Genomic DNA, 15,991 nt, shown 5'->3' on the forward strand with positions numbered 1-15,991 from the left:
CACAGATGCAGAGAGAAGCAGAGATGCACACACAGATGCAGAGGGGGAGAGACAGGTGCACAGGCACAGAGGAAAGGAAACAGAGACACATGTGTGCACAGGTGCAGAGAGACACAGAAAGAGAGAGAGAGACATACGCACGCAGAGAGGGACATGTGCTTACTGCCACAGAGGAAGGGGCAGATAGACATGCAGGTGCAGAGGAGACGGAGCACCACACACACAAATGTCGTGGGAGAGCCAGAGAGGTGCACATGGGGCAAGGGGCGGGGGGGCGGGGAGAGACCACCATACATGTATGCAGATGCAGTGAGACATGCCAGCACATTGACGAGAAGGAAGAAAGATGTACACACATGTAGAGTGAGATGTATGTGCACGCACAGACTCAGAGGAAGCGAGACAGAGACTTGCACACATACACAGATGCAGAGACAGAGAAACATGCACACACACAGCAATTTGTGTACACACACAGAGATTACTTTGAGTACAGGAATATATCAAGCAGTAAATACTCAGGTCTCTAAACTGAAACTGAAACACCAAGTACAAAATGTATGGGAGAGGAAGAAACAATCTTAGGGAAAAATAAAAATATTAATGAAAATCTATTATATGAATGATTTTTTAAAGATTCTGCTCCTTACACAGGACTCAAGTTTGTTAACAATGGAACAAAGAGGAAATGCTATCAACAGATTGACAAGCAGCATGCCAGAGAGAAGCTGTCATCTCTGATGGAGAATTCAAAGGCATCTGGAAAACATGAATCCGAAGTACTGTCCCTCACCCTTCAATTTAGCCGCTTCACAGTTAGGGAAAAAAATAAAATACTAGCAGTACACACAGAAACACGTGGCCACATCTAAAGTTCTGTTTCACTGTCAAAGACTTTTTCTTCATATCTCCAGGTTAGAGAACATAAACATTGCAGTAGCATGGGAAAAACTGTGTTACATACTACCAATGAGAACCCAGCCTGCACAGAGCTGACAGTACCAAGAACAAAAACACTTGGATGATCCAAGACTACATTCATTACAAAAAAAATCCCGCACAACAGAAATAACTGGTAAAGCAAATGGTTACTGGGCTTGTGAACACCATGTTTAATTAACTCCTAATTTATATTCAAAAACAAACAAAAAAAAAGTAGTTGTGATTTTTCCAAGGTTGGTTTTCAATCTCCATTTATAACAATTAAACTTCTTGAAGCAGAGGGTTCCCACTTCACTCTTGTGGCCCTGATGCTCTGTTAGCATTTAATGATGATACTTTCATAGGAAGTCGTATAGTAAAATACGATTGAAAAGTATCTTCTACCAGCTGATACATGAAAATTCCTAGGAAAAATATTCACAGAATCACAGAATCACAGAATCACAGAATGGTTGAGGTTGGAAGGGATCGCTGGACATCATCTGGTCCAACCCCACCTGCTCAAGCAGGGCGACATAGAGCAAGTTGCATAGGAGCATGTCCAGATGTATGCATGTGCATTTGTGTCTGTGTGCCATCTACTTGGCCAGTCATTTCATTGTAGATTATTAGGTAGGTCAAGAATGACTTCCCTTTGGTGAATCCATGCCGACTGTTCCTGATGATTTTCTTCTCCTACATGTGCCTGGAAATCCTGTTTTCCAGGATTACCTGCTCCATCACCTTCCCAGGGATCAAGGTGAGACTGACTGGCCAGTTCCCCAGGTCGTCCTCCTTGCCTTTCTTGAGGACAGGAGGGACATATGATTTCCTCCAGTCTTCGGGTACTTCTCCTAGTTGCCATGATTGACCAAAGATTATCAAGAGTGGCCTTGCAATGATGCATGAGCTTCCTTAGTGCTTGTGGGTGCATCCCATTAGGGCCCGTGGACTTATGAATATCCAGTTTGCTTACATTTTCCCTGAGCTGGTCCTCTTCCACCTAAGATATATCTTCCTTGCTCCAGACTTTCCCCCAGTCTCTGGAGTCTCAGATTCCTGAAGGCCGTTCTTGCTAATAAAGACCGAGGCAAAGAAAGCATTCAGTACCCTGGATTTTTCCCTGTCTTCTGTAACTAGCTCCCCCATTTCATTGAGCAGTGGGCCCACAGTTACTCTACTCTTCCTTTTCTCACCTATGTATTTATAGGCTTCCTTTTGGGCTTTAGCTTTCCTAATTTTAACCCTGGATGCTCAGATGCTCAGAAAATGTCTCCTCATTCCTCCCAGGTTACCCAACCTTGCTTCCACTCTCTATAGGCTTCCTTTTTCTCCTTGAATTTGTCCAGGAGCTCCTTGTACATCCATGCAGACATTTATGCCTGACCTCCTCTTTGTTGGGAGGCATTGCTCTTGAGCTTGGAGGAGGCTACTGTGGTGGTTTTACCCTGCTACACAGCTGAACTCCACCATAACTGCTCTCACTCCCCCTCCTCAGAGGAACAGGGGGAGGAAATACGATGGAAAAGGGCTCAAGGGTTGAGATAAGGTCAGGAAGATAAATCACCAATTACCATCATGGGCAAAACAGACTCAGCATAGAGAGATTAATATAATTTATTGCCTATCACTAACAGACTAGAACAGTGAGAAACTAAAAGCAAACTCAAAACACCTTCCCCTCTCATCCACTGTCTTCTACATCCTTCCCCCTGAACGGAGAATGGGGGTTGTGGTCCGTCTATAACGCTTTGCCTCTGATGCTCCTTCTCAGTCACTTTCTTCCCCTGCTCCAAAGTTGGATCCCTCCCATGGGATACAGTCCTTCCCAAACTGATGCTGTGTGGGCTTCCCACAGGCAGCAGCTCTTCAGGAATTGCTCCAGTATTGGTCTATACCATGGGGTCCATTCATCAGGAGCAGTTTACTCCACCATGGGTCCCCCACGGGCAGCAGCTTCTGCCAGATCACTTGCTCCTGCATGAGCTCCACTCCACGGGCTAGAGGTCTAACACCCCGACTGCCAGTACTAGGCTGGATGTTCCAAGGAAGGATCCCCTCTACACATCATGCTACTGATGCTACATGGAGCAAGTGGGTTGCACTGATTACTCAGCAGGCTCGAATAGGAAAACCCAGTCGCTCAGGAATATTGGAAGTGATTATGGACTGGCCGGAAGGCAAATACTTTGGGATATCATCAGAGGAGGAGGTGGGTCGTGCTGAAGAAGCCCCACTGTACAACAAGCTACCAGAAAATGAGAAGCAATATGCCCTGTTCACTGATGGGTCCTGTTGTATTGAGGGAAAGCATCGGAGATGGAAGGCTGCTGTATGGAGTCCTGCATGACGAGTTGCAGAAGCTGCTGAGGGAGAAGGTGAATCGAGTCAGTTTGCAGAAGTGAAGGCCATTCAGCTGGCTTTAGTTATTGCTGAACAAGAAAAGTGGCCAGTTCTCTATCTCTCTAGTGATTCATGGATGGTAGCAAATGCCCTGTGGGGGTGGTTACAGCAATGGAAGCAAAACAACTGGCAGCGCAGGGGCAAACCCATCTGGGCTGCTGCATTGTGGCAAGATATTGCTGCTTGGGTAGAGAACCTGGCTGTACAGGTACGCCACGTAGATGCTCATGTGCTCAGGAAATGGGCTACTGAAGAACATCAAAACAACCAGCAGGTGGATCAGGCTGCTAAGATTGAAGTAGCTCAGGTGGACCTGGACTGGCAGCATAAAGGTGAATTATTTATAGCCCGATGGGCCCATGACACCTCAGGCCATCAAGGTAGAGATGCAACATACAGATGGGCTCGTGATCGAGGGGTGGACCTGACCATGGACGCTATAGCACAGGTTATTCATGATTTTGAAACATGTGCTGCAGTCAAGCAAGCCAAACGGTCAAAGCCTCTTTGGTATGGAGGACGATGGCTGAAATATAAATATGGAGAGGCCTGGCAGATTGATTACATGACACTCCCTCAAACCCGCCATGGCAAGTGCCATGAAGCAACCACCGGATGGCTGGAAACATATCCTGTGCCTCATGCCACCGCCCGGAACACTATCCTGGGCCTTGAAAAGCAAGTCCTATGGCGACATGGCACCCCAGAAAGAATAGAGTCAGACAATGGGACTCATTTCCGAAACAACCTTATAGACACTTGGGCCAAAGAGCATGGTATTGAGTGGGTGTATCACATCCCCTGTCATGCACCAGCCTCCGGGAAAGTTGAATGATACAATGGACTGTTAAAGACTACACTGAAAGCAAAGGGTGCTGGGACATTCAGAAACAGGGATACGCATTTGGTAAAGGCCACCTGGTTAGTCAATACTAGGGGATCTGCCAACCGAGCTGGACCTGCCCAATCAAACCTGTTACGTACTGTAGAAGGGGATAAAGTTCCTGTAGTGCACGTAAGAAACTTGCTGGGTAAAACAGTCTGGGATACTCCTGCCTCAAGAAAAGGCAAAGCCATTCATGGAATTGCTTCTGCTCAGGGACCTGGATGCACTTGGTGGGTAATGCAAATTAATGGGGAGGTCTGGTGTGTACCTCAAGGGCATTTAATACTGGGTGAGAATAGCCCATAAGTTCAATTGAATCATGTTAATTATTATATGATACTGTATGTCATCACTACTATGACTACTATATACCCTAGATGAAAATGGTGATTAATTAGAATGTATGGGAAAGAGTGTAACCTGAGCATGACATAAATGGTATGGAATAAGGGGTGGATAGATGTCCTGGTTTCAGTTAGAACAGAGTTAATTTTCTTCCAAGTAGCTGGTAGGGTGCTATGTTTTGGCTTAGGATGAGAAGAATGCTGATAGCATGCTGATGTTTTAATTGTTGCAGAGCAGTGCTTACACCAAGCCAAAGACTTTTCAGCTTCTCTCTCTGTCCTGCCAGTGGGCAGACCAAGGGTGCAGCAGGAGCTGGGAGGGGACAGACCTAGGACAGCTGACCCAAAGTGGCCAAAGAGGTATTCCATACCATCTGACATCATGCTGAACAATATATAGGGGTGGCTAGCTGGGTGCAGGAGGGCCTGGCTGCTCGGGGTTAGGCTGGGCATTAGTCAGCAGGTGGTAAGCAATTGCATTGTGCATCCCTTGTTTCGTACACATTATTATTAGTGTTACTATTATCATAATAGTAATAATTATTATTTTTGTTATTATTTTCCTGTCTGAATAAACTGTCTATCTCAACTCACAGGCTTCACTTTCCCATTTCTCTCCCCCATCCCAGAGAGGGAGGGGGGAGGGTGAGCGAACAGCTGTGTGGTGTTTAGCTGCCGGCCGGGTTAAACCCCAACAGGGTAGAAAGAACTGGGACAACAGTGCTACTTTTTGGGGACACCAAGCTTAGGCTAGGGGATAAAATGATCACTGTGCAGTTATTGTATGTACCCAAGGAATGGACTAACTTGTTGGGAAGGGATTTGATGATGAAATTGGCCACTGGAATAGTAAGTTGTTAGACTGGAATATCGGTGTTATTAATGGGGTGCCTTCAGATCCTGAGAGCAAAGATATATTCACCTTTGAGTGGGAAGACCCTGAAATGGGGCGGATGCAACAATACAGATGGACAGTTTTACCTCAGAGGTTTACAGAGTCACCAAATTTATTTGGGCAAGTTCTAGGACAGGTTTTGGAGCAATTCCATATGCCGGAAGGGGTGTTACTGTCACAATATGTGGATCATCTTTTATCATCAGGTCAGGAGAAAACAGTTGTGAAGGAAGCCACTAACAAACTATTCAGCTTTCTGGGAAAACAGGGCTTGAGAGTATCAAAAAATAAATTGCAATATGTGGAAAGAGAAGTCAAGTATTTAGGGCATCCATCTAGTGTCTGAGGGAAAATGAAGAATAAGTCCAGAAAGGATTCAGGGAACTGTTGAGCTACCCCTACCCAAGAACTGAGAAAGATTTTGTGGTTAATGGGATATTGTCGATAATGGATAGAAGCATATGCTCAGAAGACAAAAGGGTTTTATCTTAAATTATTAGAGGAGGAGTCTAATATACTTGAATGGACAGAAGAGGCAAAGGAGTTATTAGAAAAAATTGAAGCAGAGCTTAATCACACCACCAGTCTTAGCTCTTCCCACATTAAATAAGCCTTTTTATCTGTTCTCTACTGTGGATCGGGGAGCAGCATTGGGAGTATTCACCCAGGAGTGGGGTGGGATAAGTGGCAGCCAATGGCTTAGTTCTTTAAACTGCTGGACCCAGTTTCCAGAGGATGGCCTGAATGTCTCCAAGCTGTAGCAGCAACTGCTATTCTGGTGGAAGAAAGCAGGAAATTAACCTTTGGGGGTCATCTTATAGTTACTACTCCACACCAGGTTAAGACGACATCGACTAAGAGAGCTGGGCACTGGCTGACTGACTCTAGGAGTCAAACTTCTTCACAAACAACGTCTCTCATTGGCTCAGCTCTGGTCCCTTTTGGACACAGCTGAAACTGGCCCTTGTCTAGCATGGGGCAGCTTCAGGACTCTTCTCACAGAGGCCACCCCTGCAGCCCCCTGCTACCAAACCCTTACCATGCAAACTCAATACTGTGATCCTTGAATATTAACTAACTATCTTGTTATATATTTATATATAACAAGATAGTTAGTTATATTTATAACTATATTTATATTGCTTAGTCAGGAGATTATGATCTGGTGGCAATTACAGAGACATAGTGGGACAGCTCAAATGACTGGAATGTGGTCATGGATGGTTATGGCCTTCTCAGGAAAGACAGGCCAGCAAGGTGAGGTGGTGGAGTTGCTCTTTACATGAGAGAGCAACCACAATGTATTGAGTACTGTCCAGGGGCGGATGAGGAGCGAGTTGAGAGTCTGTGGATGAGAGTTAAGGGACAGGCTGGCATGGGGGATACTGTTGTGGGTGTCTATTACGGGCCACCAGATCAGGGTGAAGAAGTTGACGAGGCCTTCTAGAGGCAGCTGATAGCAGCCTTGCAATTACATGCTCTGGTTATCGTGGGGGATTTCAACTACCCTGACATTTGCTGGAAGGCCTACTCAGCCAGCCATCCACAGTCCAGGAAGTTCCTCCAGTGCATTGCTGATAACTTCCTGATGCAATTGGTGGATGTGTCATCTAGGAGAGGAGCGCTGCTGGATCTTGTCCTCACTAACAAGGAGGGGCTGGTTGAAGAGGTGAAGGTTGAGGGCAGCCTTGGTTTCAGAAACCATGAGATGGTAGAGTTCAGGATCTCACGTGGCAGGAACAAAACACCAAGCAGAGTCACAACCCTGGACTTCAGTAGGGCCAACTTTGGCCTTTTCAAGCAATTTCTAGGGGAAATCCCATGGGACAAGGTACTTGAAGGAAAAGGGGCCCAGGATAGTTGGTAAGCTTCTTCCAAGCTCAAGATCAGAGCATCCCAACAGGTAGGAAGTCATGAAAGAGAGCCAGAAGACCTGCATGGTTAAACAGGAAACTGTTGGGCAAACTCAAGTGGAAGAGGAGAGTCTGCAAATCATGGGAATATAAGACTGTTGTCAGAGGATGTAGGGAGGCAACTAGGAAAGCTAAGGCCTCCTTAGAATTAAACCTTGCAAGAGGGGTCAAGGACAATAGAAAGGGATTCTTCAAATACATTGCAGATAAGACTAACACTAGAGGCAATGTAAGCCCACTGATGAATGAGGTGGGTGCCCTAGTGACAGAAGATAAAGAGAAGGCAGTTACTGAATGCCTTCTGTGTCTCTGCCTATAATGCCGGAGGCTGTCCTGAGGAGCCTCGTACCCCTGAGGCCCCAGAGGAAGTTGGGATAAAGAAGGAGTTTGCCTTGGTGGATGAGGACTGGGTTAAGGACCGATTAAGTAAGCTGGACATCCATAAATCCATGAGTCCTGATGGGATGCACATGCGGGTGCTGAGGGAGTTGGCAGCAGTCATTGATAGGCCACTCCCCATCATCTTTGGTAAGTTGTAGGGAATGGGAGAGGTGCCTGAGGACTGGAGGAAAGCAAATGTCACTCCAGTCTTCAAGAAGGGCAAGAAGGAGGACATGGGTAATGATAGACTGGTCAGCCTCACCTCCATCTCTGGTAAGGTGAAGGAACAACTTGACATTGTCTCTAGACATATCAAGGATAAAAAGGTCATTAGGGGCAGTCAACATGGCTTCACCAAAGGGAAGTTGTGCTTGACCAACCTGATAGCCTTTTATGAAGACATAACTAGGTGGATAGATGATGGCAAAGCAGTGCACGTGGTCTATCTTGATTTCAGTAAAGCATTTGACGCTGTCTCCCATAGCATCCTTGCAGCTAAACTGAGGAAGTGTGGTCTGAATGATCGGGTAGTGAGGTAGACTGTGAACTGGCTGAAGAAAAGAGAGTTGTGGTCAATGGAACAGAGTCTAGTTGGAGGCCTGTATCTAGTGGAGTCCCTCAAGGGTCGGTACTGGGACCAGTATCATTCAATATATTCATCAGTGACTTGGACGAGGGAATAGAGTGCACTGTCAGCAAGTTTGCTGATGATACTAAACTGGGAGGAGTGGCTGACATGCCAGAAGGCTGTGCTGCCATCCAGCGAGACCTAGACAGGCTGGAGAGTTGGGCAGGGAGAAATTTAATGAAATATAATATTGGCAAGCATAGAGTCCTGCATCTGGGTGAGAACAACTTCAGGTAGCAGTATAAGTTGGGGACTGCCCTGCTGGAGAGCAGCGTAGGGGAAAGGGACCTGGGGGTCCTGGTGGACAACGGGATGACCATGGGCCAGCACTGTGCCCTTGTGGCCAAGAAGGTTAATGGCATCCTGAGGTATATTAGAAGGGGTGTGGTTAGTAGGTCGAGAGAGGTTCTCCTCCCCCTCTACTCTGCCCTGGTGAGACTGCATCTGGAATATTGCATTTGGTTCTGGGCCCCTCAGTTGATCTTTCAAGGTCCCTTCTAATCCCTAACATTCTGTGATTCTGTGATTCTTTGATAAGCTTGAGGTTGAGAGATCTCTTACCCAGCATCTGATGTTTACAGCAAGGTGAGAGACATTTCTGTATGCATGCAACATTTCTTTATATGGAGCTTAAGCGACACTTCATATACATTGAGCTGGCTTAATCAGTGGGCGTATAGTAAGTAGTAGAGGGTTTGACTGCTGGTTAACCATAATAGAGTGCTTGACTGCTATCTCTGCTTAATCATTGATTTCTGTTTAATACATTCTTTTGATTAACTTCACGATGAGCACTTGTTTCTCTCATTCACCTGCAACACAAGCCTGGCTCCATCTCCTCAGTAACTCTTCTTTGCTACCGAAAGGCTGCTATTACACACCTCTCCTTCTTAATGCCTTCTCTTTTCCAGGCTGAACAAGTCCAGCTCCCTCAGCATCTCCTCATAGGGCATGTGCTCCAGTCCATAGACCTGGTGTCCCTCTGATGGACTTGTTTCAATTTGTACATGTCTTTTATTAAGAGGTCCAAAACTGGACACTATTCCAGATGCTGTTTAAGTACAGATTAAAAGGGAATAATATCACTTCCCTCAGACTACTAGTTACACTTCTGTTGATACAGCCCAGGACACTGTTAGACTCTCACTTCCAGAGCAAACTGTTAGCTCATATTTAGCTTACAGTTCACTAGAATCCCCAGAGCCTTTTCAGCAGAGTTTTCCCCCAGCCAGCCACTTCTCAGTCTGGACCATTTAATGGCAGTCTTGCTCTTGACTGTATCAACTGAACCTCCTAGTTCAGCAATGTCCACAAAATTGATGAGGTGCAATCTGTCTCCTTCTCCAGGTCTCTGAGAAAAATGTTGAACAGAAATGGTTCCAGGATAGACCCCAAGCAACTCTACTTGTTACTGGGCCCCCCATGTAGAGCATTAACCATTAACTACTTCCCTCTGTGCCTGAAGATTCAGTCAGATTTTCACCCACCTAGACTATAATGTCCCAACTTGGATATAAGGATGCTGTGAGAGATGACATCAAAAGCCTTTTTGAAGTCAAGGTAAATCACCTCCTTTGCTCTTCCCTTGTCTACCAGTCCAGTTATTTCATCATAGATAGTAATCAGGTTGATCAAGTGTGATTTACTCTTGGTAAACCCATTCTGGCTCTTCCCAATGACCTCCTCTTTCATGTGCCCAGAAATGCATTCCAAGAAGACACATTCCATAATTTTCCCAGGGACTGACCAGCCTGTAGTTCCCTGGATCCCCCTTATTGCCCTTTTTGAAGATGGGTGCAACTGCTCTGCAGTTGTTGGGACACACACACACCATTTCCACAATGTTTCAACAATGATGGAGAACAGCCTCACAGTGACATCAGCAAACTCTCAGCATTCTTGGATGCTATAGCAGTTAGCATGGTAGTCCTAGCTAGCATATCTATTAGCATAAGCCCATGAACTTTAATTGACTTTTCTCTGTAGTAGAAGTAGACAAAATATGATCTGCCACTTATCACAAACAGAATAGTTTTGGTGTGCTCAGGAAAATAGATAGCCACACTAATGTAAACAATTTGTTAATCATCAAGAAGTGCAAAGTGTCCAGAATGAGCAGATTGTGAGTGACAGCAAGTCTGTAAATGACAGCACAATTTGGACAGACTAATTGAAGTATTCTTTACCCAGTCCTATAATTAAGGATATACAAGAACACTGGAGTGACCAAGAGTTTCTTAAAAGACTCCAGGAAGGAAAGCCCCATGACCTTACACTGGGACCCAGAACCATCTCTCCAACTTCAAGGAATCCAGGGAGTGGAAAAGATCTTAGAAAAACCTCATGACTCTGTGCCAGGACAGCATGGCAGGAACCAACATGCTGACCTACCTGAGCTCTCTTCAGGACCACACCACCTCTTCTGAAGAAGGAGGAGGCCATGTTAGAAACCACTATGCTGACCTGCCTGACTTCTCTTTCTCACTGCACCATCTCCTCCATGACACAGGGAAGTTGTGCAATTTGTAAAATTACAATATATATTTGTGATTAAAGTGCTTTGGTATCCAAATCTATTTAGCCTACACAGTGTCTCCTTGTTTAAAACCAAAACAGATGTATCTCATGTACTTGTAAGGATTTCTCAAGAGATCTGACTCAATCCTCCTCCACTACTGGTATCTCTTTTCCTCCTTGAACCAAGTCTTTAGGCACAAAGGCCTGGGAGACCTTGTTAGTAAAGATCAAGGCAGAGAAAGCATTGAATATCTAAACCTTATCTGCCTCCACTGTCACTAAATCAACCACCACATTCAGCAATGGACCCACATTTTCCTTGTTCACCCTTTTACCAATAACAAAGCAGTACAAGCTCTTGTTACCCTTGAAATCCATCACAAGAATCAACAATACCTGAGTTTTGGTTCCTATCCTCACATGGCCAGGCAATGTTTCTGTATTCTGCCTTTATTTCCTGTCCTTGCTTCCACTTCCTGTATACATCCTTTTTGCATTGGAGCTCACTCATTAGTTCCCTACTTAGCCAAGATGGACTCCAGATCCATCTATTCATTTTCACAAGTATTCAGATGGACTATTCTTGTGTTTGAAGGAGGAAGTCCTTGAAGACCTGAAAGCTCTCTGAAACTCCTCTGTACTTCAGAGCTGACTCCCCACCAAATCTCATTCACTAATCCCCTGAAAAAGTTCAAGTCTGCTTTCCTGAAATGCAAGGTCTGTACTCTGCTTCTTGCTTTCCTCACTCCCCTCAGGATCTTGAGCTCCACTTTTTCATGGCTACTACAGTCAAGGCTGCCACTGATTACCACATCCTCAGTTATTCATTGTTCACGAGGAATAGATACAGCATCACCCTAGTTGTCCTATCAAGTACCTGTACATCATCACCCCTGCAACACCCTCCAGAAGCCTCCTGGACTGTTTTTGTCCCAGTGTTGCCCTTCCAGCATATGTCAGGGAGTTTAAAGTCCCCCATAAGAACCAGGGTCTGTAATCTGGAAACTCCCTTGGGTTATTTAAAGAAGGCCTTGTCCCCTTCTTCACAATGACCAGGTGGTCTGTAACAAGCTCCCACCATGATATCACCCTGTATTAGCCTCTCCTCTTTTCCTGACACACAAGTTCTCAAACAGCCTGTCACCCATTCCATAGAAGAGCTCTATATGCTTGAGCTATTACTTCATGTAAAGGGCAATCCCCTCTGCTTCCTTGCTTGTCTTTCATAAAGGGCTGTTAGCTGTAAAAACTCTTAAAAGCTAACATTTTATAAGACCATTTCCAGATAAAAGCTCTAGGTGAGCTTCCTGATAGTACTTGATCATCTTTGAAAGTCTTTCCCTCTAAGCATCTGAATGTGTAACTGCTAATGGATAGGATAAGAGGCCAGATCAAAAACCAGTATCCATTTTTAGCAAAAAAAAAAAAAACAAAAACACCACAACATGAGAAGATGGTATAACTCTATGAAAGCTCAATACGTTTACTAGCTCTGTCTTACACTCTTATACCATTACAATCTACTCTTGGAAATTATAGTTTTTATTTTACATCAGGGAAAGCTGTATGGGTAGTGAAACTCCAGGCTTCCCATCTCCTAAGTCTAAGTCGAGAATCAATATAATTAAACCATACTTACTGGAGGAGGCACACTACAGATAGGAAGGTGCTGTTCACTGATTGCCACAGAACAGCCTGGGACCTGCTGTGTGCTGCAGGCTGGTATGTGCTGGGTTGTACAAAGTGGAATTCCATGCTGTGCCACTGTTGTCACTGTGTATGAGACAGGGACTGCGCCTTGATGGATCTGCACCAAAAAAACAAGTGTATAAAGTAAGCTGTTATGAGGGCTTTGGACACTTATGACATAGCATAAAAAACAAGCTTTCACATAACATACCAGAAAAATATTTTTTACTCTGAAGTTGTGAAAGAATGCAAATACCTGTAATCCCTTTCCTTAAAAAATAAAAAATATCATTGGAGTATCACTCTTCAATTAGTGCTTTTAGGGCAAGGCCAGGAGGGAGCTCTCAACTTAAGATGTTAAATCTTCCAAGGCACCATTAGAAGCACTCAAAATCATCTCAAATTCATCAAAGCTATCTCCCCTCCCCCGCCCCCCACCACTAAGGTTAGTTCTTAGAGAAAATAAGCAGCAGTAACTGCCATATAAAAGCCAGTCAGAAAAAAAAGGGATGGGGTGTGATGCGTGTGACCTACAAGTAACTAAAGAATCTCCTCAACTTGTCTTTGCAAAGTAATTAAATGTTAATCCAGAGACTTGTATCTTCAAAGAACAAGAACTTCTGATAAATTTTCTTTGGGTAGAAGGTACTCTGGACCCAGACACTGCTCAATTCCTTGCATTACATCAGGAAACCAGCAAAAAAACTGCAAAGAATCATAGGCAGGGAATGTGGATCCACTGAAAGAAAACATTTTGAAGAACCTTCCTTCACAATCTAAAATAGAACCTACCCTTGGAAAATGAAGAAACAAGGACAGCTCATTAAAAAGGTGAAAATAAATTGAAGAGGGCTAAGCTATTGAACTGGCCACTAGGTCAAAACAGGAACACTACACAGATGACTGAATAAAACTTCAAATTTCAAAAATGCACATATTTGGGACAAAAAACAAACAAACAAACAACCACTCATCAGAAGCAGTGACTTTGACCTATTTCCAGATCAGGTACCAATGCAAATATTTTGTATGAGGTCTATTGGAGAGTTTTTAATGCCACAACTGTTGGATGTTTGAAGGTAGTGCTAAATGCAGTTCAGGAGAGGTTGCCATTGCTCTCAGTGCAGAAAGAAAGATAAATATAAGAGAAAGTGGATCCCTCTCTAGCATAGTCTGTGCAAAGCACCATCATTAACCACGTTCATTCTGAAAACATTTATACCTGATTTTGGATGGTGCTTGGAAAGTAGTGGCAGAATCACAGAATTTTTAAGGTTGGAACGGACCTCTGGAGATCATCTGGTCCAACCCCCCTGCTTAAGCAGAGTCATCTAGAGCAGGTTGCCCAGTACCACGTCCAGACAGCTTTTTGAGCATCTCCAAGGGGGAGATTCCACAACCTCTCTGGGCATCCTGTTCCAGTGCTCTGTCACCCGCACAGTAAAGAAATGCTTCCTGATTTTTTTAGATGGAACCTATTGTGTTCCAGTTTCTGCCTCTTGTCCTGTCACTGGGCACCATTAAAAAGAGCTTGGCTCCATCTTCTTTGCACCCTCCCTTCAGATATGTATACACATTGACACAATGCCCCCTGAGCCTTCCCTTCTCCAAGTTGAACAGTCCCAACTTCCTAAGCCTCGTCTCATAGGAACGGTGCTCCAATACCTTGATCATCTTGGTAGCCCTCAGTTAGACCCTACCTAGTATGTCTAGGTCTCTCTTGTGCTGGGGGGCCCAGAAATGGACATAGTACTCCAGGTGGCAACTCCATAGAACAATCATTTCTCAAGATGATTCAAGTCTGATTACCCAACAACAAACACAAATTGTATTTTTATTTTGAGATACTGAAGTAACTCAGTAGTTCAGATACTCTTGAAGTCTGTGACATGGTCAGAAAGACTATTAACTTTAACCTGTGTCCTCTGCTCTAGGTGCAGATACTTTCTTATTGAGCAGTGCTCTGCACAAAAAATACATCAGTGATCTGCTGCTGTACTGAAAGCAAATCACTTTATAAGCTGTGTTGTAAAAGTTGCATTTTCGACCTAGCAGTTTGGAACCTGGATACCTGAATGACCAGCTCTGTATGCAGTTAATGAATGTAACTGCTTAGCAAGAAACACACCTGGGCCACAGTCCACTGATTTGAACAAGAAAAGGCTATATCAAGAGGACAGTTTCCTTTAAAGAGCCTCAGTTATGGAATTCTACTCCTCTTCCTGTCTTAGGGAAGACCTAACTTATTTTTCTGGGCTAACTTCAAATTATTTTCTCATGCCATTTAAGGAACTAGTTGAGGCTAGAATTAATAATTTAGTGATGAGATGATATTATCATTAGTTTTGCTGTTACCTAGGCAATTACACAAATTGTATATTCTATTTTTAAATAATATATTTAAGCTACTGTGGAGAACAGTCAGACTTGTTAGCGTTACTGATAAGCACTGGCCTTGGGCAAATGGGAGTTGAGCAGCTTCTTTTTGTTTCTCTCTTATGCAAACTGTGTAGATAGACGTCTGCAGGTGTCCTGGTTTCAGCTGGGATAGAGTTAATTTTCCTCCTAGTAGCTGGTATGGTGTACCATAATAAGCATGGTATAGATGGTGTAGAATAAGGGGTGGATATTGTCCTGGTTTTGGCTGGGATAAAGTTAATTTTCTTCATAGTAGTTGGTATGGTGTTGTGTTTTGGATTTAGGATGAGAATAATGCTGATAACACTCTGATGTTTTAGTTGTTTCTAAGCAGTGCTTACACTAAGACAAGGACTTTTCAGCTTTTCATACTGCCCTGCCAGTGAGGAGGCTGGGGGTACAGAAGAAGCTGGGAGGGGACAGAACCAGGACAGCTGACCCAAACTGGCCAAAGGGATATTGTCTACCATATGATGTCATGATGAACAATAGAACAGGGTTGGCTGACCAGGGTGGGGGGACCACTGCTCAGGGATTGGGATGAACATTGGTCAGCAGGTGATGAGTAATTTCATTGTGCACCACTTGCTTTGTACATTCTACTATTATTATTATTAATATCATAATTATTGTTATTATTTCTCTTCCTTTCTGTCCTGTTAAACTGTCTTTATCTCAATCCATGAGCTTTTACTTTTTTTCCCTCCTGATTCTCTCCCTCACCCTACTGGGGGGTGAGGGTGAGCAAACAGCTGTATGGTGCTTAGCTGCCTACTAGATTAAACTACAACAACAGGCTTTGTATGAGAGGTTACAGAAGGAGGAGGGAGTCTTGCAGTAGAAGGATGGCCCTGTTTTCACAACAGAACAGAATCTTGAAGGACATGGTGCCCATAACAAAACGTTTTGCTTATTTGTAAAATGAATATTAAAGTTCACACCCCTGGATATGATAATGAGCTTAATTAAGTACATGCCAAACATATATGACTATAG

General features: G+C 44.2%; 1 protein-coding gene across 1 annotated transcript in view; it reads right to left on the reverse strand.

Moving 5' to 3' along the window:
- The window catches only part of LOC311426300 (E3 ubiquitin-protein ligase RNF38-like), a 171,474-nt gene that overhangs the window by 25,648 nt on the left and 129,835 nt on the right, over positions 1-15,991 (reverse strand). Inside the window, exon 6 of the mRNA XM_084502652.1 lies at positions 12,528-12,695. Within this exon, the coding sequence (XP_084358778.1) occupies positions 12,528-12,695 (168 nt within the window). The remainder of the gene's footprint in view (positions 1-12,527; positions 12,696-15,991) is intronic.

Source organism: Aythya ferina (assembly GCF_964211825.1).
Source record: "Aythya ferina genome assembly, chromosome: W".
Lineage (NCBI taxonomy): Eukaryota > Metazoa > Chordata > Aves > Anseriformes > Anatidae > Aythya > Aythya ferina.